At 36.7% G+C, this 25,134-nt stretch overlaps 1 protein-coding gene across 2 annotated transcripts in view; it reads left to right on the top strand.

Annotated features, from left to right (window-relative positions):
- The first annotated feature begins 235 nt into the window (after positions 1 to 235).
- The window catches only part of TTK (TTK protein kinase), a 63,901-nt gene continuing 39,002 nt past the window's right edge, over positions 236 to 25,134 (top strand). For both annotated transcript variants that reach the window (XM_037843414.1, XM_037843413.1), the window contains exons 1-10: positions 236 to 245; positions 1,426 to 1,566; positions 4,205 to 4,427; positions 4,816 to 4,922; positions 7,117 to 7,260; positions 7,727 to 7,841; positions 8,005 to 8,077; positions 8,167 to 8,261; positions 9,559 to 9,646; positions 10,640 to 10,760. In XM_037843414.1, the coding sequence (XP_037699342.1) occupies positions 1,428 to 1,566; positions 4,205 to 4,427; positions 4,816 to 4,922; positions 7,117 to 7,260; positions 7,727 to 7,841; positions 8,005 to 8,077; positions 8,167 to 8,261; positions 9,559 to 9,646; positions 10,640 to 10,760 (1,105 nt within the window). In that variant the 5' untranslated portion in view covers positions 236 to 245; positions 1,426 to 1,427. The remainder of the gene's footprint in view (positions 246 to 1,425; positions 1,567 to 4,204; positions 4,428 to 4,815; positions 4,923 to 7,116; positions 7,261 to 7,726; positions 7,842 to 8,004; positions 8,078 to 8,166; positions 8,262 to 9,558; positions 9,647 to 10,639; positions 10,761 to 25,134) is intronic.

Below are 25,134 nucleotides of genomic sequence, written 5' to 3'. Positions count from 1 at the left end.
CGCGGGCGGAGCCAGGGCCGAGCGCCCTCCCGGGGCGTTGCTCACGTAGGGCCGACGCAAAGCGTCAACCACGGCAGATGCTTCCACGTGACGAGCACCAGCCAATACAAGGCAGCGGCATTAGCGGCGGGGAAATTCAAACGTGTTTGCGGAACAGGGCTCGGGTTCCATCTTTTCTTCTCCTTACCTCTGCTTACTGGTAATGAATACTGCCTCGCGGGCGCACGGAGGAACGGCAGCGGCCGGTGTGTGGGCTCTTCAGCCGTGCGTGTCTGTGAAGGGTGGGGGCGAGACGGGGGCGGCTTGGAGCCGAGTAGGCGAAGTAGGGTCCGGCTAAACGAACTGTAAGGGGTGGGTGAGGAAGTCTCGGTTCCTCGGCTGGTCTGTAGGGCGGTGCGGGATATTCTGAGGACCCTGGAAGCAAGAGCTGGGTGTGGATCCCGCTGGGGAGAGGAATTGGCGGGTCACCTGGGGAGATTCTTCTTAAGTCTGATTGGGTTAGAATGGGGAGAGAAGATGGTGACTATACCCTGATAGTTTCCTTTCGAACCTGTTTTCAGAGGTGGGGTAATATCTCGCTGCCTAGCTTTATCACCCCCGTTTTATTGTTAAACTCGAGGACAGGGGCAATATTAATAATCAGGGACCTAGGTTGCTGGGTTGATGCCTGAGAATCACAAAGATGAGATTGACAGGAAGGAAGAGGGGAGACACTTGGGTAACCAAACATCACCACCATTCATGATAAGTAAGTGTATAGTACTCTATAGAGTACAATATATAATTGGTATTAGAATGATTAAGATACTAAATCATTCCTCTCCCAGATTTCCATAAGAACAAAGCTGCTGAAACCCCATTTACCAATAAAGGGTTGTGATGTTGTATATGTGCTGCTGCGAAAGTGCTTGCAAGTGAAGATTTATTCCTATAAAGCAGATGAATGAAGGGCAAAGTCTCGTCACCAAAGGATATTTTATGTCCGTCAAAATCCAAACAAACACTTCATCACATTAAAAAAACAAACAAACAAAAAAACCTGAATTTGCAGATGGTCTAAAGAAAATAATTTTGGAAAAAGAGTAAAGCAAAGGCAGTCAGTGAACAGAGGAAACATTGAAAGTTTAAAGAGGGGGTAGCCTTTTGTGTTGTAATGTCTTCCAAAGTGTAACTTCACTGGGAAGAAAAAGTGTACTTGGCCTATCAGAAACCTTGCTGGACTAATTATAAAGATCTGTCTGTTCTTTTTGTGTACATAGTTGCACAAATACCACCCTAATAACATCCATGTAAACCTAAAAGTGTGTTCATAAAGTTTAATGCTTTAGAGCCTTCTGGGTTCTAAAAGACAAATTGCAACTTTTTTTTTCTTTGCTGCTGGTAAAAATAGGAATTATGACTAAGTTAAATGTTTGTTTTTCTTAGAAATGGAGGTTGAGGATTTAAGCGGCAAGGAATTGACTATTGATTCCATAATGAACAAAGTGAGAGATATTAAAAATAAATTTAAAAATGAGGACCTTACTGATGAGCTAAGCTTGAATAAAGTCTCTGCTGATACTACAGGTGAGTTTCTTTTCTTATTCTTTATTTGTTTTTTTTTTTTTTAAGTAGTGACTGCTTATTGATTGCCCTCTAAGTAAAGGAATAAGATGTTAACCACTGTATTTACATAATGTAATTTTCTCAGTAATTGATGCTTACCAATTAGAGTACCAGCACTTTGTGTTTTAAACCCTTTGTGTGGAAATATTCCACAATTTTCCACTTTCTTTAAAAAGGAAACAACTTCATTATTATAGTAGGTTAAGAGATGGTTTTTCCTAACTCCTCCATTACTGTCGGCTGTCATTTCTGCTGATGTGCCTGTCATCAACAGATATGCAATTTTTTTCCTGTTCCTTCTTTTGCTGCAAACTGAGAAAGCATCACCAATCTTAATATATTATGTATAGATTTAAAGTCAGACACTCCATTTGTGATTTGGAGAATCTCCCTGTTGCATTCTGAGTTTTTTTTCCTATTCCTGCTTTGCTCACTCTGCTCTAGCCACAGCGGCTTCCTGATGGCTCTCCTATATAGCAGCCCAGCTCCTATCCCAACACCTTTGCCCTTCCACTTAGAAAGATATCTGCTTTCTCTCTTTCATCCTTTGGGTCTTTACTCAGATGTCATCTCACTGATGCCTTCTCTAATCCCCGTTTAAGATAGCAACCTACTGGGCTTGGGATGTGTCCTCTATCTCCCTTCCCTGTGTTATTTTTCTCCATAGCACTAATGACTTATGTGTTATTTACTCATGTGTTTGTTTATTTTCTGTCTCCTCCACTAGAAAATCAGCTTCACAAGGGCAGGGTTGTTTTGTTTTGTTCACTGATACATCCACAAATCTTAGAATGGTGCCTAGCACATGGTAGGCACTTAAATATTTATTGAATGATGAATGAGTTAAAGTGCCCAGAATTCAATACGCTAGCTTTTGTGGAAGCTTTTGTGCTGAATTCTTCACTATGTTTCGAATTGTTGAGGTCATTTGAAAAATGACCATCAGATAAGTTTATTATTTTGATACTAATTGTTTAATTGATGAAGGATTAAAAATAAATGGAAGAACCTGTAATCTAGTCAGGGTGGCAGATCACAATCACTTGAAAAAAGCATAGAAACTGATCATTTGGGTATTAAACAAAGTCCTAGCAGAATATCACTATATTTAAATAGCTCTAACAAATCGTGTATGCTAAGGTAGATAAGTCCTTATTTAAATCCCATTTGTGTTAGTCACTCAAAACTTAAAACACTTAACAGATATTGATCATTGTGATGTAAGACGTTATATTATTGAGGAAGACTCAAAGATGCTTAAAGCCACAGTTTCTTCCTAGATGAGAATTATTGTACCCTGTGCTACATGGTAATGTATGCTGGATGTCAGGTGAATACTAACATGATAAACATACAAATACTGTAAGCGTTGAATAGAAGAAGAATGGAGTACTCAGAGGCATAAGCAGTACATCTGCAAAACCACAGAGAGGAAAATGTGTTTTGTAGACGTCTTGCAGACTAATTTGTTATGAAAGTAATAAGAGGTAATACTGGAAAATGATCAGACCAGATTAAATTTAAAACAAAAAAGCAAAATTGTGAATGAACTATGTTTTGGTAGAAAGCAGAAACTAATTTTGTTTGCAAAAGTAAGGATTTACACTTTGTTGATGGTAACTGAAACTGATAGAAGGAATGATAGCGTCCCTGAGAAATCTGAATTTAATAATGCTTAGTAATAGTAAAATATGTTGAACAAGAGTCTGACATTAATTTGAGTTATCTTTTTGAAACAACACTAAAGGAAATAAGTATTTTGCAATGTGAAAATTATGTCTGAACATTATTTTTGCTTTTTCTATAGGTTGGGGGTGGGGAAGGTGGGTTCCACATATGGAAAATAGGGACAGAAGTCCTCTAAATTTTGAAGGTCTGGACCAGGGTGGTAGAGATTTGGGTTAGAAGTATATGCAAGTAGAAAGGATTGATGTGGATGGATGTGGGTAATAGGATTAAGAGGGGGATAAAGAAATGGCTGTGGGTTTGTTGGACCCTTCTATGAGAAGTGTGAGTAACTTGGAGAGAGAAGAAAATGACCATATAGTTGCTTCTCTTTTGTAAAGCCTTTTGTTTGTTTTTTTAAAGTAAGTTTGAGGTATGTAGAGATAATGTTGAGTGGATAAGTTTGTAAAGAAGGTTATGTTAGGACTGTAGCAATATATTTAAAAATATTTAATAAGTCATCAATGAAAAATTTTCCAAGAAAGTTGGTACAAGTAGCAGTAGGAAAGACTTAGGTTTTCTTTGGATAGTTAGGATGCTATAATTATAATTACGCTACTGTAGCATAAAATTTTCTTAGATTACATGTTTTTTTAAGAACTTATTTCCAGACTTTTTTTCTTCAAAATATATGGCTTTTGGAGTAAAATATGTATGTTTTTGGAGTAAGGTATGTCCTTATAAAAGACATTTGTAGTAAATAAATTGCTTATAGTTATCTGAATTGCTAAATGTTTAAAAAGGTATTTCAAGGAGTTTACATACACTGATACTGAGAGCATAAATGCTTAATTGTAATTTGAGGGGAAAGTGTAGCTTGGCATTTGCTTTATGGTTTATTTCTGTTGTGATATATTTTGTCCCCTTTATTCAGATAATTCAGGAACTGTTAATCAAATTATGATGATGGCGAATAATCCAGAAGACTGGTTAAGTTTGTTGCTCAAACTAGAAAAAAACAGTGTCCCCCTAAATGATGCTCTGTTAAATAAATTGATTGGTCGTTACAGTCAAGCAATTGAAGCACTTCCTCCAGATAAATATGGCCAAAATGAGAGTTTTGCTCAAATTCAAGTGAGATTTGCTGAATTAAAAGCGTAAGTACTTGCTTTTTAACTACTTTTATGAAATTACATTATATAAAAAAAATTACATTTCAAAGAGGTAAAATGAAAACATGTTATCAGGATTACTGATAAGAATCAGTAAAAAATTAATTTTTCTGACCAAATCCTTCTATTTATAATAACTCAGAAAAAAACGTAACCTCTCTTTAGTACATGATGTGGTTTCACAAAAATTACATTTTCTAGTCTCTGTCTAGAAAGATTTTTAAAAAATAATTTATTAGCATTTAATTTAACACAGAGAGAAAAGCAGCATCCCATGTCTTTTGGAAAATAGAATGAGACATTATCCAACTTAGGTAGCTGTGTCATTTTTCTTGAAATTTGACTCTAAAATCTTTATTACAATTTCTTACAGTATTCAAGAACCAGATGATGCACGTGACTACTTTCAGATGGCCAGAGCAAACTGCAAGAAATTTGCTTTTGTGCATGTATCTTTTGCACAATTTGAATTATCACAAGGTAATCTGAAAATGTGAAATCTGTATATTAAATGAAAGATAACTTCCTGTTAACTCATATCTTAATATTAAGTCAAGTATCTAAAATGGAAATTTGAGGCAGAGGCATTAAAGTTGATCAGATGAATATATGGGGCTAATTCTACTTAAGTGTAAATGCAGAGGATATTTGTTATATTAGCTCTTCTACTGTAAGGAGTAATACGGGGAAATAAAGCATGGACATCATGTTTATGCACTTAGTTCAATTCAAGAAGCATCTAAAAGAAAGCTTTTTCACTAGATAGTTATGGGATGCAGGATGTAAGTCATTTAAGCTGGAGCTTAGATAAGCTTTTCTGATGCTATGGTTTCATAGCAGCAAAATTTACCTTAAAATAAAGTTGTAGCAATAATTGTTAGTTCTCTTTTAAAAATAAGTAAGATAGCACAGAAGCTTATATTTCTTGCTCACTGAGTTCTTAGTAATCCGGACTCTGTGCATAAGACTAGGACAATCACTTCATCAGACATTTTTAACCTGGCCATTCCTTAGTCATCTTTTTTCCCCATCTTGTTTTCTAGGGCCTCTGGCTATACCCTCAGTCTGCTTTATGGCCACATGTTCTCTTTTCCCTCTGCCTTAGTTCTGTCCCTATCCTGATCCCATTTACCACCAGAGACATACACATTATCACTGGTTTGAGCTGGCCAGAATCCCCACGATGGTGTCCAAAGCAGGGCTTAGTTACTGGCGAGTAGCACCCAGGATTGAGTTTGGAGAAGAGCTTTGTACAAGCTCAGGAGATGGTTTGAGAATCTGAAGAACTTATTCAGATGATTTCCAAATCCTGCTAGAGACTTTTTTTTTCATATCATCCCTTTCCTTTCTAGGAAAATTGATTCCTCCTAGTGTGCTAGAGTAAGAATAATCTCTTTGGCCAGGCTTTTAAGACCCTCAATTTCCCCTTTATTCTATTTAAAAATATTTTTGAGTATTACTGCCTGTTAATATCAACTATAAATTTTACATCTTTAGAGTGTATAAATACAGAAAATCTCAAGAAACATTATATTTTTAAAAGAAAAAGAAAAGAAATAAACTTTATTGAACTACTGAAGGTAGTAGTGGCCTTAAGGTCAAAGTTACAATTATTTTGAGCAGAGCTGATGAATAGGCTTTCAGGAAGTATACAACATCAATGAAATCCTATGTACAGTTTGGTGTGTATATAGATTTTTGTAGGGGTGGAGGATATTCCATAGTTTATATCAGGTTCTCAAAGGGCTTTATGACCTGAATAAGCTCCCTAGTTCTTATCTAAGCCTTTCTCTCTTCCTTTGCTGTCCTTAGGTGCTCAAAACATGAAATTCTGCCACTCCTCTCAATAAACATGTGCTTAAACATTATTGAATATACATATTTATTCTTAACATTTGTAAACGTTGTCAGAAGCTGGAGGCCATCTGTTAATCTTTATACCATAAGTGCCAAATGCATAACATAACTCAGTGGCTCCCATAAATATTGATAACATATTCCAGTGAGACATATGATGAATACATTTAATATTTATAAAGCAATACTAGACTAAAGATACTGGGTAAGTCTATAGTTGAAAGAAAATTTGTTTGGTAATCTATAGTCAGAAAGGTAATTATAGTAGTGACAGTTATTTTGCATTTTGGGGAATGGTGTGGCTAAGTCTGATAGCTAAAGATTAATCTTTATCATTATTATTTTTTTTTTAAACTCAAATCCCTTAAGCAAAGGGTTTCAACCTTTCTTTGATGACCAAATGTCATTCTGAATAATAATGATCATACTTGCTCCTGGGACTATTGCAACACTGAGGGCTTAGGTTTCAGTTTCGCTAAATTCCCACAGTTTTCTAGTTGTTCTAGTCGGCCTTGGCTGTCCTCTCTGTAACTGCATTGTTATACTCTGTCACTATAAAATAAACAATGTTGATAAACTAAGGCAGAATTACACATTGCACAAGAAAACCATGACATGAATTGTCATGAAAACAGAGTTGATTATATGAATGTGAAGTGAAAGGTTGGTTATTGGCCTGTGGAATAAAGTAAATGAGCTTTACAATAAGTATTTTTGCCTAACTTTTAAATTTGTCCCCTGGTTCTGAGAAATAAGAGTCTGGGTGGGTGAAAATTACTGCATTAAAATGACAATTTTTTTCTTTTTATTTTGTTAGGTAATAGCAAAAAAAGTAAACAGCTCCTTCATAAAGCTGTAGAATGTGGAGCAGTACCACTAGAAATGTTGAAAATTGCCATACAGAATTTAAACCTCCAGAAAAAGCAGCTGCTTTCAGAGGAGGAAAAGAAGAGTTTATCAGGTAGCTCTGATAATGTGTGTTAATATGTCCCCATGGTAGGTAAAGCCACAAATAAGGACTCAGGGTAATATTTTATGGAAAAATATCTTTAGTAGAATGATCTAAATCTAAATTTTAGATATAAAGGCCGTAAGCTTTAGAAGTAACTTACTATCCTTTTGAAATTTATCTTTTGTTCTTTTGCTAATCATATGGTTACACATTTAAAATAAGTCAGTCTAAGCAAAAGAATGACTTTTTGCTTTTAAACATAGAGAATGTACCTTTACCCTGTGGAAATATTTTGTAATTAACAAGAATTTGAAGTAATAGAGAGTTATTTTGATAATGTTTTCTGTCTGCAATCTTATTTGGGGACAAATATTTACTTTGAATTGACTTTTTTAATATTCTTATTTGTGAGATTACTTTTTTGTATATTCCTTACGTCTTTACAAATTTAACTACAATTTCAAAATTCTTTTAGCATCTACAATATTTCCTGCCCAAGAATCATTCTCCAGTTCACTTGGACATTTACAGAATAGGAATATCAGTTGCGATTCCAGAGGACTGGCTCCTAAGGCCAGGTTTTTGTATGGGTAAGGAAACTGAATCTGTTTTTTAAATGCATTATCATACATTTATATTTATATAAACATGTATATTTTCATGTAAAAGTAGTAAAAGTGTTTAGCAGTAAAGTGGAAATACATATGCTGATGTTATTCTTTGAAAAACATGAGGGTATTTTTTTCTGTTTAGAGAGAACATCCCCCCTCAAGATGCAGAAATAGGTCTTCGGAATCCCTTAAAACAAGCAAACAAATCTAAACTGGTAAGTTATTTTCAATCTGCCTTGATTAAACCGGTGTTGGTGAGGTCTTTGTTTATTTACCGGTTGTTTATCTTTCAAAACATTCTTAGTCATGCCCATTTGGAAGAATTCCAGTTAATCTTCTAAATAGCCCAGATTATCATGTGAAGACGGATGGTTCTGGCTTACACAGTTTTACAAAAAGGTATGTTTGAGTTTTAATTTTTAATTTGTTTTCAATACTTGAAGATTGATGGCAGAATGGTCTTTTATAGGGTAATAGTAATTCCGGTTAAATTTTTTCGATAGTAGAGGCTACTGAGTTTCTAAATGCTGTCTGGAACAAAGGAATAAGTGGAAACAATTATTTTATTAAAGGAACTATTTAAAAAATTAGAAAACATGGAGGAAAAAGTCCTAAGTCAACATGAAGCTTTAAAGGCTATGCAGACACCCCTGGGGTAAAAACGCCTGATGTTTGAGCATTGCTCATTTATGGGTAGCCTCTCTGATAAGAGTCTTCCTGGTGTATATGGGAGTCCCCATAGTAGGGATGGAGGGAAATCTGGTAACAATTTCTTTTCCAGCTAATTCAAGGAGAAAAGCACCTATCAGGTGGAAAGATGATTGATTCCTTCATTTGATTTGGAAACTTAGGACTTTGATAAATAAAGCAGGAAGGGTAGAGATGAACTATCATAAATCACATCCAGTGTATGAGAGTTTATTCCTTCAAAAGTAATGGGAATATAGTTTTATAGCTCAGCTGTGTGAGAGCTTTTCTGGACTATTCTTATCTTGAACCACTATAACATTATTTCTATTGAAAAGGTTCTTAGATTCCAGAGAATCATTTTGCATGTAAAACACAACTGATTATTTTAGTTGGTGTCTTCTATAATGAAATTTAGGTCTTGACTAAATATTGATGTTACAAGATCATTTTGTTTGTCAAGGTTAAGCCCAAAAACCTTATGAAATGACTATTACCTCATCTTGCTCACTCTGTTTCAAATATATAACTGAAGAATAAAGAGATTTTCTCCCACTCAAAAAAATTAAAAATAAAACCAGTCATTTTCTTGGTACCTGTTACAATAGACATTATGTTAGGCACTATGGGGGCCACAAAACATTTTATACTCTGGTTTTTATCCTTAAGCCACTTGCAATCTGAAATGTAGTTTCACCTACATAATACTGTTCCCTTCTCCTTTCCCACATTCATACCTTAAAGCCAACCAGTATTCATTAGGTGATGAAGTAAGGAGTCACCCATCTATTTTATCACTTTTGTCATTGTCCATTGTCCACCTAATTTTTTAGCTTAGTCACATTTGTACTAAAATCATGTCATTTAAAAAAAAAAGTCTTTTAAAGAGATTTTCCATAAAAAAAGTGTTCATATTGTTAAAAACCCAGCTTTTTAAATGAAAAGATTAGTATACTGAAAAGATTAATTTCCAGTTAGATATTAACATTCTTTGTATCATGGGTAACAGACAGACCTCTGGATCAGAATGCCGAGATTTGAGTGTTCCTGGATCTAAATCAAGTGGAAATGACTCCTGTGACTTGAGAAAGCTAAAGGTATTTCAGTTTTTAAATCTTTATATGTAGCAAGGTTTTCTTGTTCCGGGATCCAAAGAGCTTTTCTGGGGAAAGGATCTACAGTTTAAATGATATCTCCAACAGTGTTTCTTATGCCTCAACATGTGCAGGACCACCAATGGGATGTGATACAGAAGTGTTAGTTGGAACAAGTGTCAGCTATATCTGGGAGAACCACAAAGCAGCAATAATTATGCATGTGTGTAAGCAGATTAGTTGATCTGGTTTTAGGGATAATTGAAGTTCCCCCCACCCAAACCACCCCGCCCCCCCTTTGTTTGTTTCTGTTTAATCATTTGATTCTGGGAAGACATCTTAGTCGAAAATGAGAGAGTAAAATGTGGTTGGGGTCAGAGGCGAGAGCCTAGGTAATGAATCCTGACTTCCTAATATGGCAAAGCAGCTTAGTGTAAACTTCAAAGAGAAGAAAGAATTTAAGTACCTGGGGCACTTTGAATTTTAGGGCTTATACTGTTCTATTGTACTTGAATTAAACCCCTGGCATCATGATATGGGTCTTATCATTTTTATATTCTTTGTCGTACTTCTCTCTGTTTCCTAATCACAGCTACCTACAGAATAGCAAATAATCATATATTCTCTGGATTCAGAGTAACTACTGTCTTAGACTTATACAAATATTAATTTTGACTATGCTGTTGTTGGCAGATAAAATTGCAGCCCTCTAACTCTCTCTCTTTTTAAGTGTATATATTTTAGCAGTTGGTTAATATGCACATTGAAAGCAAATTGGCCACATTTATGGTTATGGCCCTTCCCATTGTACTAATCAATAATTCAGGAAGTTAATCTTTGCTGTAAGTTTGGAGCCAACATGTGATTATACTACATAATTTCCTAGCAATCTTTTCTCATAAACAAGACTTTAGCATATTGAACAGTGAAATAAATTACTAATACTACTGTTTATGAGACTGTATTTTTATTTGGTATCTCATTTTTTTTATGTAGGCTGTTCAAAATATCCATTCTAAGGAAACTCTGCTGTCAGATGAGAAAAGTTATGAGCTTTCTACTGATTCAGTAACCCTGAAGAATAAAACTGAATCAAGTCTTCTAACTAAATTAGAAGGTAAGAGGGCAAATAGGCTTAATTCTTTAATTAAGAAAACAACTTTATTGTTTGAGAAAGCAGAGTCACCACCTAAGAATTGAGATGTAAGAATGTATTTGTGTTCCTTTATCTTTATATTTCAGCTGAATTATATAAACTAATGGAACTCATTGAATCCTATGGCAAAGGAAGTTTATTTGCCTAAACAGTGTATAAAAGAAACAGCGGAGGGGAGTACAATAGAGCTGAGTTTTTTTTTTCTCTTGGCCCAACAAATGTTCCTTCTGGAAAGGACATAAAAGCTGCATTTGTGTGATAGCCTTCTATTTTCTCCCTCTCTTTTTTTAAATGCAATTTTATTGAGATATATTCACATATCATATAATCATCAAAAGTGTACAATCAGTTGTTCACAGTATCATCATACAGTTGTGCATTCATCACCACAATCAATTTTGTTTGATTTTCATTACTCTAAGAAATAAAAATGAAAACAAGAATAAAAATAAAAGAAAAAAAGAACAACCAAAACATCTCCTACTCCCCCCCATGATTCATTTACTTTTTGTCCCCCTTTTTTCTACTCATCTGCCCATACAATGGATAAAGGGAGTGTGAGCCACAATGTTTCCACAGTGTTTTCCCAATCACACAATCACACCATATAAGCTTCATATTCAAGAATCAAGGGTACTGGATTGCAGTTCAACAGTTTCAGGTATTTCCTTCTAGCTATTCTAATACACTAATAACTAAAAGGGATATCTATATAATGCATAAGAATAACCTCCAGAATGACCTCTCGACTCCATTTGAAATCTCTCAGCCACTGAAACTGTTTTGATTCATTTCTCTCCCCACTTTTGGTCAGGAAGGCTTTCTCAATCCCATGATGCCTGGTCCAGGCTCATCCCCAGGAGGCATTTCCCACACTGCCAGGGTGATTTACACCCCTGGGAGTCAGGTTCCACAGAGCAGGGAGGGCAGAGAGTTTACCTGAAGTGTTGGCTTAGAGAGAGAGGCCACATCTGAGCAATGAAAGAGGTTCTTTGGGGATGACTCTTAGGCACAGTTATAAGTAGACTTAGCCTCTCCTTTGCAGTAACAGGTTTCATAAGAGCAAGCCCCAGGATTGAGGGCTTGGCCTACTCCAATGGTAGTCCCCAATGCTTGTGAGAATATCAGGAATTCCCCAGGTGGGGAAGTTTAATATTTCCACATTTTCCCCATTCCCTCAAGGGGGCTTTGCAAATGTATTTTTATTCTCTAACCAAATTACTCTGGGATGTATTGGGACTTCATGCTAACCTGTACAGACCAACCAGATCTCATCCCCTATTCAAGGTTCCATGTAATTATGGTGTTTGAATAAACTGACCTTCCAAGTTAAATTAGATAGCATGCTACGGAAAATATAGATGTTCCACCAAATAAACATCAATTCCTTTGGTCTCACATAGAAGTTAAAGTTTTAAAACACAGTCAATATCTTCCTTTTCCCTTTAGTCTGGTTTACCTTTGTCCTAACCAAGTCCATTTTGTTCATATCTCTAATTCAAGTCTGATCTCTTTTTCAGCTTCTTTAGCATTTGCTGTATGGGGTAATGCTGATATTCATAACTGCCAAACTCTGACTCTGAGTCTCAGGTGTCACACAGGTACCTGAAGTTCCAGGGACCAACCAGGTTATGCACAAACAGCTCATCATCTCTGAATTTAGAAATAACTATTACAACTCATGAATGTATGTGACTGCTGTAAGAGCCTACAATCGACGAACCTTTACCATAAGCCTTCCCCTGATAACCTATGCTCTCAGATTCAATTCTCAGAGTTTGCACATTATAGCCAGTCCATATTAGTGAGGTGTTATAATGTCTAGTATTGATTGTAGCTTATGTCACTCAACATACTGTCCTCAGGGTCCATTCACCTAGTTGCATACCTCACAACCTCATTTCTTCTTGCCGCTGCTCAATATTCTATTGAATGTATACACCACAGTTCCCCATTCCATTTATTGGTCGATGTACCCTTAAGTCACCTCCATCCATTGCAAATCGTGAATGCTGCCATAAACACCAGTGTGCAATGTCCATTCATGTCGCCAGTTCTTCCAAGTATGTATCCAATAACGGGGCTGCAGGACCATATGGCAACCCCATAGTTAGCTTCCTGTGAACCAACACACTGCCCTCCAGATGGTCTGCACCATTCTGCTTCCCTACCAACAGTGAATAGGTACATCTCTCTCTCCACATTTTTTCCAGCACTGGTATCCTTTTGTTTATTTTTAAAGTTTTATTCACACACCATGTACTCCATTCTAAATAAATAATCAGTGATTCCCAATATAGACACATAGTTGTGCATTCACCTCCACAACCTATATGAGGACATTTCCATTTCTTCCACAAAGAAAGAGGAAAAGGACAAAAAAATAAAATAAAATAAAACTATAAAAGATAGAAGAAAAATAAAAATAAAGTAAAATGCAATGAAAAGGTCAGGCAACACCACCACCACCAAGAATCCCATATCACAACCTTATAACCCCCTCTTAAAGACAGTTAGCTTTGATATATTGCCTTTGTTACTATCAATGGAAGCATCTTACAATGTTACCATTAACTATAGACTCTAGTTTGCATTGATTGTATTTTTCCCCTCATACCATCCAATTTTCAACACCTTGCAATGTTGACCTTCATTTGTTCTCCCTCTTTTAAAAACATTCTTATATTTATACATTTAATCACCATCATTGATCACTCTAGGTTTCAATTAGTTATACAATTCCAGTCTTTATCTTCCATCTTTCCTTCTGGTGACATACATGTCCCTAGCCTTCGTCTTTCAACTGTACTCACACTCATCTTTTTCAGAGTACTTACAATAGTATGCTACTATCACACAGTATTATGCCATCCATTTCTGGATCTATACAGTCAATCCTGTTTACCCTTATGTACTCCTTCAGCATCAAATGCCCAATTTCTAATCTCTTTCTATCTCCTGATAACCTGTGTTCTCAACTTTAACTCTCAAGTTTCACTCATCAATGTTAGTTCATGTTAGTGAGTCCATAGAGTATCCATCCTTTTATTTCTGGCTAATATCACTGAACATAGTGTCTACTATCTACCATTTTGCCTTTTGGAATTTATATCTCATATCTTATTTTTATTTTCCCTCTCTCACTTTTTATTCTCACTTATAGTCTTCATTTCCTTTTTTGTTTTTAATAATTCAATTTTATTGAGATATAGTCACATACCATACAGTCATACAAAGTGTACAGTCAGTTCACAGCACCATTATAGTTGTGCATTCATCACCAAAATTAATTTTTGAAAATTTTCATTACCACACACACAAAAGTAATAAGAATAAAAATTAAAGTGAAAAAGAACAATTAAAGTAAAAAAGATCACTTGGTTCTTTTTTTTTTTTTTTTTTTTGCCCCCATGTTTCTACTCATCCATCTGTATACTGGACAAAGGGGAGTGTGAAGTGATCCACATGGCTTCCCAATCACATTGTCACCCCTCATAAACTACATTTTTATACAATCGTCATTAAGATTCAGGGGTTCTGGGTTGTAGTTTGATAGTTTCAGGTATTTACTGCTAGCTATTCAAATTCATTAGAACCTAAAAAGAGTTGTCTATATTGTGTGTAAGAGTGCCCACCAGAGTGACCTCATGGTTCCTTTTGGAATCTCTCAGCCACTGATACTTATTTCATTTCATTTCACATCCCCTTTTTGGTGCAGAAGATGTTCTCCATCCCATGATGCTGGGTCCAAATTCCTCCTTGGGAGTTATATCCCATGTTGCCAGGGGTATTTACACCCCTGGGTGTCAGATCCCACATAGAGGGGAGGGCAGTGATTTCATCTGCCAAGTTGGCTTAGCTAGAGAGAGAGGGCCACATCTGAGCAACAAAGATGCACTCAGGAGGAAACACTTAGGCACAATTATAAGCAGGCCTAGCCTCTCCTTTGCAGTAACAGTCTTCCCAAAGGCAAGTCCCATGATTGAGGGCTCAGCCCATCAAACCACCAGACCCCAATGTCTGCAAGTACATCAGCAACCATAGAGGTGAAGAAAACCAACATCCCATGCCTTCTCCCCCAGCAATGATCACATTAGTGGTAGCATATAATATTTCTCTTTTTGTGCCTGGCTTATTTCACTCAGCATTATGTCTTCAAGGTTCATCCAAGTTGTCATATGTTTCACGACATCATTCCTTCTTACTGCTGCATAGTATTCCACTGTGTGTATATACATTTTATTTATCCATTCATCTGTTGAAGGACATTTGGGTAGTTTCCATCTCTTGGCAATTGTGAATAATGCTGCTGTGTACATTGGCGTGCAGATATCTGTTCGTCTCATTGCTTTCAGATCTTCCAGGTATATACCAAGAAGTGCAATTGCTGGATTGAAGGGTAACTCTATATCTAGTTTTCTAAGGAACTGCCAGACTGTCTTCCAGAGTGGCTGAACCATTATACAGTCCCACCAGCAATGAATAAGAGTTCCAATTTCTCCACATCCTCTCCAGCATTTGTAGTTTCCTGTTTGTTTAATGACAGCCATTCTAATCGGTGTGAGATGGTATCTCGTTGTGGTCTTAATTTGCATCTCTCTAATAGCTAGTGAAGCTGAACATTTTTTCATGTGTTTTTTGGCCATTTGTATTTCCCCTTCAGAGAATTGTCTCTTCATATCTTTTGCCCATTTTATAATTGGGCTGTCTGTACTATTGTCATTGACTTGTAGGTTTTCTTTATGTATGCAAGATATCAGTCTTTTGTCAGATACATGGTTTCCAAAAATTTTTTCCCATTGAGTTGGCTGCCTCTTCACCTTTTTGACAAATTCCTTTGAGGTACAGAAACTTCTAAGCTTGAGGAGTTCGCATTTATCTATTTTTTTCCTTTGTTGCTTGTGCTTTGGGTGTAAGGTCTAGGAAGTGACCTCCTAATACAAGGTCTTGAAGATGTCTCCCTATATTATCTTCTAGGAGTTTTAGGGTACTGTCTTTTATATTGAGATCTTTGATCCACTTTGAGCTAATTTTTGTATAGGGTGTGAGGTAGGGGTCCTCTTTTATTCTTTTGGTTATGGATATCCAACTCTCCCAGCCCCATTTGTTGAAAAGACTATTATGTCCCAGTTCAGTGGCTTTGGGGGCCTTATCAAAGATCAGTTGGCTGTAGGTCTGGGGATCTATCTCCAAATTCTCAATTTGATTCCATTGATCAGTATATCTATCTTTGTGCCAGTACCATGCTGTTTTGACTGCTGTGGCTTTATAGTAAGCTTCAAAGTCAGGGAGTGTAAGTCCTCCCACTTTGTTTTTCTTTTTTAGAATGTTTTTAGCAATTCAAGGCATCTTCCCTTTCCAAATAAATTTGATAACTAGCTTTTCCAGGTTGCAAAGTAGGTTGTTGGAATTTTGATTGGGATTGCATTGAATCTGTAGGTGAGTTTGGGTAGAATTGACATCTTAATGACATTTAGCCTTCCTATCTATGAACATGGAGTATTTTTCCATTTTAAGATTCCTTTCTATTTCTTTTAGTAGAATTATGTAGTTTTCTTTGTATAGGTCTTTTACATCTTTGGTTAAGTTTATTCCTAGGTACTTGATTTTTTTAGCTGCTATTGAAAATGGTATCTTTTTCTTGAGTGTCTCTTCTTTCATTTCTAGCATGTAGAAACATTACTGACTTATTGCATTAATCTAGTATCCTGCTACTTTGCTAAATTTGTTTATTAGCTCTAGTAGCTATATTGTCGATTTCTCAGGGTTTTCTAGATATAAGATCATATCAACTGCAAATAATGACAGTTTTACTTCTTCCTTTCCAATTTTGATGCCTTTTATTTCTTTGTCTTGCCGGATTGCCCTGGCTAGCACTTCTAGCACAATGTTGAATAACAGTGGTGACAGTGGGCATCCTTGTCTCATTCCTGATCTTAGAGGGAAGGCTTTCAGTCTCTCACCATTGAGTACTGTGCTGGCTGTGGGTTTTTCATATATGCTCTTTATCATATTGAGGAAGTTTCCTTCAATTCCTACCTTTTGAAGTGTTTTTATCAAAAAGCGATGTTGGATTTTGTCAAATGCTTTTTCAGCACCTATTGAGATGATCATTTGATTTTTCTGTTTTGATTTGTTAATGTGTTGTATTACACTGATTGATTTTCTTATGTTGAACCATCCTTGCATGCCTGGAATGAACCCCACTTGGTCATGGTGTATGATTTTTTTAATGTGTCTTTGCATTCAGTTTGCAAGTATTTTGTTGAGAATTTTTGCATCTATATTCATTAGGGAGATTGGCCTATAGTTTTCCTTTTGTGTGGCATCGTTGCCTGGTTTTGGTATTAGATTGATGCTAGCTTCATAAAATATGTTAGGTACTGTTCCATTTTCTTCAATGTTTTGAAAGAGTTTATGTACGAATGGTGTCAGTTCTTTTTGGAAAGTTTGGTAGAATTCCTCTTTGAAGCCATCTGGCCCTGGGCATTTATTTGTGGAAAGCTTTTTGATGACTGATTGGATCTCTTTGCTTGTGATTGGTTGGTTGAGGTCTTCTATTTCTTCTCTGGTCAGTCTAGGTTGTTCATATGTCTCCAGGAAATTGTCCATTTCCTCTACATTATCCAGTTTGTTGGCATACAGTTGTTCATAGTATCCTTTTATAATTTTTTTAATTTCTTCGGGATCCACAGTAATGTCACCTTCCTCATTCATTATTTTGTTTATATGGGTCTTTCCTCTTTTTGATTTTTTCAGTCTAGCTAGGGGCTTGTCAGCCTTGGTGATCTTCTCAAAGAACCAACTCTTGGTGTTATTTATTCTCTATTGATTTTTGATCTCTATGTCATTTATTTCTGCTTTAATCCTTGTGATTTCTTTTCTTCTGCTTGGTTTAGGATTAGTTTGCTGTTCGTTTTCTAGCTTCACCAGTTGCTCCATTAGTTCTGTGATTTTAGCTCTTTCTTCCTTTTTGATGTATGCATTTAGTGCTATAAACTTCCCCCTCAGTACCGCTGTTGCTGCATCTCATAGGTTTTGATATGTTGTGTTCTCATTTTCATTCATTTCAATATATTTAGCAATTTCTCTTGCTATTTCTTCTTTAACCCACTGATTGTTTAGGAGTGTGTGGTTTTTTGTTTTTTTTTTTTTTTTTTAATTCAGTTTTATTGAAATACATTCACACACCATACAATCATCCATGTTATACAATCCACTGTCCACAGTATGATAACATAGTTATGCGTTCATCACCGCAATCTATCTCTGAACATTTTCCTTACATCAGAAAGAACCAGAACAAGAATAAAAAATAAAAGTGAAAGAAGAACACCCAAATCATCCCCCCATCCCACCCCATTTGTCCTTTAGTTTTAATCCCCATTTTTCTACTCATCCGTACACTAGATAAAGGGGGTGTGATCCACAAGGTCTTCACAATCACACTGTCACCCCTTGTAATCTACATTATTATATAATTGTCTTCAGGAGTCCAGACTGCTGGGTTGGAGTTTGGTAGTTTCAGGTATTTACTTCTAGCTATTCCAATTCATTAAAGCCTAAGAGGTGTTATGTATATAGTTCATAAGAATGTCCACCAGAGTGACCTCTCGACTCCATTTGAAATCTCTTAGTCAAGGAGTATGTTTTTTAACCTCCAGGTATTTGTGAATTTTCTAAGTCTCTGATGATTATTGACTTCTAATTGTATTCCATTGTGGTCAGAGAATGTTCTTTGAAGAATTTCAATTTTTTAAAATTTATTGTGGCTTGTTTTATGTCCCAGCATATGTTCTAGACTGGAGAAAGTTCTGTGAGCAATTGAGAAGAATGTGTATACTGGTGATTTGGGATGTAATGTTCTGTATGTGTCTGTTAAATCAAATTCATATATCAGATTGTTTAGGTTTTCAGTTTCCTTATTTGTCTTCTGTCTGGTTGATCTATCTATAGGAGAGAGTGATGTGTTGAAGTCTCCACAATTACTGTGGAAACATCAGTTACTTCCTTTAGTTTTGCCAGTATTTGTCTCATGTATTTGGTGGCACCATGACTGTGTGTGTAAACATTTAGGATTGTTATTTCTTCTTGTTGAATTGCCCCTTTTATTAGTAGGTAGTGGCCTTCTTTGTCTCTCATAACATCCTTGCATTTAAAGTCTATTTTATCTGAGATTAATATTGCTACACCTGCTTTCTTTTGGCTGTAGCTTGCATGAAATATTTTTTTCCATCCCTTCACTTTCAATTTCTTTGTGTCCCTGTGTCTAAGCTGAGTGTCTTGTTTGCAACATATTGATGGTTCATATTTTTTTATCCATTCTGCTAATTTATATCTTAATTGGGGAGTTTAATCCATTTACATTCGATGTTATTACTGTGAAGCATTTCTTGAATCAATTATCCTTTGGTTTACGTCTGTCAGATATATTTTTTCCCTCTCTCTCTTATTGTCCTTTAATGAACCAATACTGAATCTCTTTAGCACTGAACCTTTCTCCATCTCTCTCTCTCCTTTTGTTTCTCTGTTGGTAGGGCTCCCTTTAGTATCTGAAGTAGGGCAGGTCTTTTATTAGCAAAATCTCTCAACATTTGTTTGTCTGTGAAAAATTTAAGCTATCCCTCAAATTTGAAGGAGAGCTTTGCTGGATAAAGTATTCTTGGTTGGCATTTTTTCTTTCTCAGAATTTTAAATATGTCATACCACTGCTTTCTCGCTTCCATGGTGGCTGCTGAGTAGTCACTACTTAGTCTTACTTTGTTTCCTTTGTATGTGGTGAATTACTTTTCTCTTGTTGCTTTCAGAACTTGCTCCTTCAGTATTTGACAGTCTGACTAGAATATGTCTTGGAGTGGGTTTATTTGGATTTATACTACTTGGAGTTTGCTGGGCATTTATGCTTTGTGTATTTATGTTGTGTAGAAGGTTTGGGAAGTTTCCCTCAACAATTTCTTTGAATACTCTTTCTAGACCTCTACCCTTCTCTTCCCCTTCTGGGGCACCAGTGAGTCTTATATTTGGATGTTTCATTTTGTCTATCATATCCCTGAGATCCATTTTGATTCTTTCGATTTTTTTTTCTCCATTCTTTCTTTTGTTCTTTCATTTTCCATTTTGTCATCCTCCAGGTCACTGATTCGTTGTTCAGCTTCCTCTAGTCTTGTACTGTGAGTATCCAGAATCTTTTTAATTTGGTTGACAGTTTCTTTTATTTCCATAAGATCACCTATTTTTTTTATTTACTCTTGCAATTTCTTCTTTTTGCTCTTCTAGGTTCTTCTTCATGTCCTTGACATCCTGTGCCATGCTCTTGTTGTTTGTCTTTAGTTCTTTGATTAATTGCTCCAAGTATGGTGTCTCCTCTGATCTTTTGTATTGGGTGTTTGGGTTTGTGTTATCCATGTTGTCTGGTTTTTTCATATGCTTTAAAATTTTCTGTTGTTTTTGGGCTCTTGGCATTTGCTTAACTAAATAGGGTTCTTTTAGGATATGTAGGCTAATTCAAAATCTAATCTCTAATTTGTCAGATCTACAGCTTGGTGGTATACACTTTCTCTAACTACACAGCAGGTGGCATCCGTGAGCTACCTATTCCCCTCAAGCCAGTTCTCCCCAACTTTGTCTTTGTGGTGTGTGGGGTCAGATTCATATGGGGGTCCAATTGGTGCACCAAGTTTGGGTATGTTGTTGATGCTGTCCACCTTGAATGTAGGGCATGTGTCTGAGCAGTTAGGGAGGGAGGGCGGCTTTAATGATCAAACCTCCCAGGTGATCCTGGAGATTTTAGGCTGTTGCAAGAGTCCAAACCTTCAGTTCAGTCTCGCCACAGATTGTCTCTGCCACTGACCCACAAGTCCTTGGTATTGGCATATGGTCCCTGTGATTTCTGAGCGGGTCCCTCTTCCAATCCGTGCCCTCCCGGGGCCCCTGCTGAGGGAAGGTTGTCTATAGTCTTCATATCTATTCTCTTCTCCAAACCTCTCTCTCCTGTCTTTTCCTATCTGCCTGTAGTGCTCCCTTTACTGTTTCTTACAGAGCAGGTTTCTTGTTCACAAACTCTCTCAGTGTCTGTTTTTCTACAAATATCTAAACTCTCCCTCATTTTTGAAGGACAGTTTTGCCCAATATAAAATTCTTGGTTGGCAGTTTTTTTCTTTCAGTATCTTAAATATATCGTACCACTGCCTTCTCACCTCCATGATAGCCATGTAAATGATATGCTACGAGAATTCAGAGGAGGGCAAAATTTTAACTAATTTGGTTTAGGGAAAATAAGGAAATATTTTGTGGAGGAGGAGCACTTTTTAGAACTGTTAGTATTTAAGGAGGAAATAGCAGTAATAGAGTATTTCAGATGGAGGGTATAGCATAAGCAAAAGAATAAAACATTTTAGGAACAAGAGATGGCCTAGTACACTGAAACCTGTACTATACATAATATAGACGTGGTTAAGAAGACTACCTAGACTTTGATTATCAGGCTTACATTTTTCATTTTTTAGATGGCAAGTGTCTTAGCTTGCCAGAAATTCTCTGACAAATACCACACAGTGGATTGACTTGAAAACAATAATTGATGGTCTCACAGTTTTGGATGCTAGATTTCCAAAATCAAGGTCTTGAAAGGCCATGCTTTATCCTGCAATCTGTAGCGTTCTGGTGCTGGCTTGCCACAGTCCTTTGTAGTTCCTTGGCTTGCATCTCTGCCTCCATTACATGGCTGTCTTCTTGGTCTTCTGTGGCTTTCTCAGACTGATTGTCCAAATTTCCTATGCCTTATAAGGACTCCAGTTGTATGTGTTAAGGCCCATCCTGATTCAATTTGGCCTCAGTGAGTACACATGTAAACTAAGAACAACATCTTCAAAGGACCTATTTACAAATGGGTTCACAGGCACAGGAATGCAGATTAAGACTTGAATATGTCTTTTGTGGGGTACATGGTTCAATCCCCAACACAGTACCATTAAAGATTTTTGGAGGATCATGAATAGGATGATCGTTGTTCTCATAAAAGTTGTCAAATTGGATGGTTTTTTTTTTCTCTTAATAGGACTGAAGAGAAACTTTGGGACAAAGCTAGATTTGTCCCAAACTCATTCTAGTTTGCCTGAGAATTTCCCAGTTTTAGCCCTGGAATTTCTGCATCCCAATAAATATTAGATCTATTTATCAATTTACCCTAAAAAAAAATAAAATGTGATTTTGATTGAGTTATTTTAAAAGAGAAAGCTTTTGATATTTTACCCTTAGTGTGATGATTTCTGTAGAGTTTTGCAGCTAATGTTTATCAGATTGAATGAGTTCTGTTTTATAGCTAGATTGCTGATAGTTTTTTCATGACTGAGTATTGAATTTTATCAAATGTTCATTCTGCATTTATTGAGTTGACCTTGTATTTTTCTTCTTCATTCTGTAACGGCAAATTACATTGATTTTTTTTTGTTGTTGTTCTTGTTAATTATAGTCTCTAGTTTGCACTGATTGTATTTTTCCCCCAATCCCACCAAATTTTTAACACCTTGCAAGGTTGACATTCTTTCTACCTCATGTAAAAGCATATTTGTACCTTTTATCACAATCGTTGAGCACCCTAGGTTTCACTGAGTTATACAGTCCCAGTCTCTATCTTTCCTTTTTCCTTCGGTGTCCCACGTGCTCCTAACGTTCCTCCTTCAGCCATACTCACAATCATCTTTGTTCAGTGTACCCATATTGCTGTGCTACTATCTCCCAAAATTGTATTCCAAACCTCTCACTCTTGTCTTTTCCTTTCCATCTGTAATGCTGCCTTTAGTGTTTCCTGTAGAGCAGGTATCTGTCATTGTCTGTTTGTCAGAGAATATTTTAAGCTCTCCCTCATATTTGAAGGACAGTTTTGCTGGATATAGGATTCTTGGTTGATGGTTTTTCTCTTTCAGCATCTTAAATATATTACCCCCCTTCCTTCTTGCTTCTATGGTTTCTATTGAGAAATCCTCACATAGTCTTATCAAGCTTCCTTTGTATTGATGGATTGTTTTTCATCCTGATGGATCTCAGGATTCTCTCTTTATCTTTAACATTTGATAATCTGATTATTAAATGTCTATTCTGTTTGGAGTACACTGCATTTCTTGGATCTGTAATTTTATGTCTTTCATAAGAGATGGAGAATTTTCATTGATTATTTCCTCTATTATTGCTTCTGCTCCTTTTCCCTTCTCTTCTCCTTCTGGGACACCCATGACACTTACATTCTGTGTTTTGTGTAGTCATTCAGTTCCTGGAGATGTTGCTCATGTTTTTCCATTCTTTTCTCCATCTGTTCTATTGTGTGTAGGCTTTTAGTTGTCTTGTTCTCCATTTCCTGAGTGTTTTCTTCTGCCTCTTGAGATCTGCTGTTGTGTATTCATTCTCTTGTGTTGTGCCTTTCATTTCCACAGACTCTGCCAGTTGTTTTTTCGAACTTTCAATTTCTACCTTATGTTCGCCCACTGTTTTCATTATACGCTTTATCTCTTTTGCCAGATCTTCCCTAAACTTTTTGAATTGATTTAGTATTTGTTGTTTCAATTCCTGTATCTCAGTTGAAGTGTAAGTTTATTCCTTTGACTGGGCCGTAACTTTGTTTTTCTTAGTGTAGGTTGTAGTTTTCTGTTTGCTGGGCATCTGGTTTCCTTGGTTACCCCAATCAGGTTCTCCCAGACCAGAATGGGCTCAGGTCTAGAAGGAGGTAATAGTATCCAGTTTTCCTGAGAGTGTCTTAGATTGAAACACCTTGTGACACCTCAAGTTAACGTGCTTTTCTGCCCAGCAGGTGGTGCCTGTCAGCCTTTAACTCCAGACTGGTGTAAGGAGGTGTGGCCTGTAGCTGTTTTCCCCCAGGCTCTGGGGTCTGGTTCTGAATGGAAGGCGGGTAGTAGAGGTTGGCACTGCCTTCTTTCCTCTTAGGGAAAATACACTCCCTGGGGAGAGGTAATTTACATTTGAATAGTCTCTCTGCCTGTGCTATCTCCACCCTTGTCTGTGTTAGAGTACTGGGAACTGAAAATCTCTGAGGCTTTGTCCACTGAGCCAAAAAAGGGACAGAAATCCCCCCTTTAGGGCCAAGTCTGCGGCTACCCTCAGTTTCACCCGTGGGCCACAGACAGCACCTGGTCCTCTGGGCTCCCCATCCCTCCCCAAGAGGTCTTCTGGCTCTCCAAGGTCAGTCATCACCAAAAGCCTCTCTGCTTGTTGGGGATTCGTAGTTTGAATTGAACAGTCCGTGCTTGCTAATTGAAATGCCAGTTGGAGCTCAGCTGAGCTATATTTGCTTGCTCAGAGATTGCTGCTCTCTATCACAGCCAGGCTAGGCAGTTTGCCATGGGTAAGGGGCTTCTCAGGCTTTGCAGTTTGCCATGGGGGAGGTGGCTCTTGGGTTGGGTCTGCAGTTTTTACTTACAGATTTTATGCTGCGATCTCAGGCCCTCCTCCCAGTTCAGGTTGGTGAATGATGAGTGGACAGTCACGTTTGTCCCCCTGCAATTATTCCAGATTATTTACTAGTTGTTCCTGGTTGTTTATTAGTTGTTCCATGGGGACAAACTAGCTTCCAGTCCTCTCTATGCTGCCATCTTAGCTCCGTCCCCCACAGCCTTTTCCTACATTGATTTTAAATGTTAAGGGAACTTTGCATTGAGGAGTAAATGTAAGTTGGTTTTAGCATTTTCCCTTTTGCATATAACTTGCTAATTTTTTAAGGATTTTTTTGTCAGTAATCATGACAGGAATAGACTTTTGTTATTCATATAATATTAAATATATTACTAAGGCTCTTGTTCATAGAGTAAACTAAAGGCTAGTATTGGTAAAATTTTTGTTAAAAAACTACAGGTCTAGGAAAAGTGGTGAATTAGCTTTTCTTTATTAATAAAAGTTTATAACATATATATATTTTTGCATTCTTCTTTATTTACTTGTTTATTGGTAAAGACCACATTGAAATACAGAATCATCTCTGATAAAGCTCTAAGTAAAAACTTAGGAAGGTGTAAGATGGCAGCATAGGGAGCTTCAGGATTCAATCTTTCCACCAGAACAACTATTATATAGGCAAGAGCTATCTGAAGTAAGTATTTTTAAACTCTGGAGGCGTCATTCACAATTGCCAAAAAATATTAGCAACCCAGTGTCCATCAACCGATGAATAGATGAGTAAAATATGGTATACACATACAATGGAATATTTTTCAGCCCTAAAAAGGAATGAAGTTCTAATACATGGGGCAATATGGGTGAACCTGGAAGACATTATGTTGAATGAAATAAGGCAGACACAAAAGGAAAAAGACTGTATGATCTCACTGCT

Source organism: Choloepus didactylus, chromosome 7 (assembly GCF_015220235.1).
Source record: "Choloepus didactylus isolate mChoDid1 chromosome 7, mChoDid1.pri, whole genome shotgun sequence".
NCBI lineage: Eukaryota > Metazoa > Chordata > Mammalia > Pilosa > Megalonychidae > Choloepus > Choloepus didactylus.
This window is presented reverse-complemented; position numbering and strand designations above follow the sequence as displayed.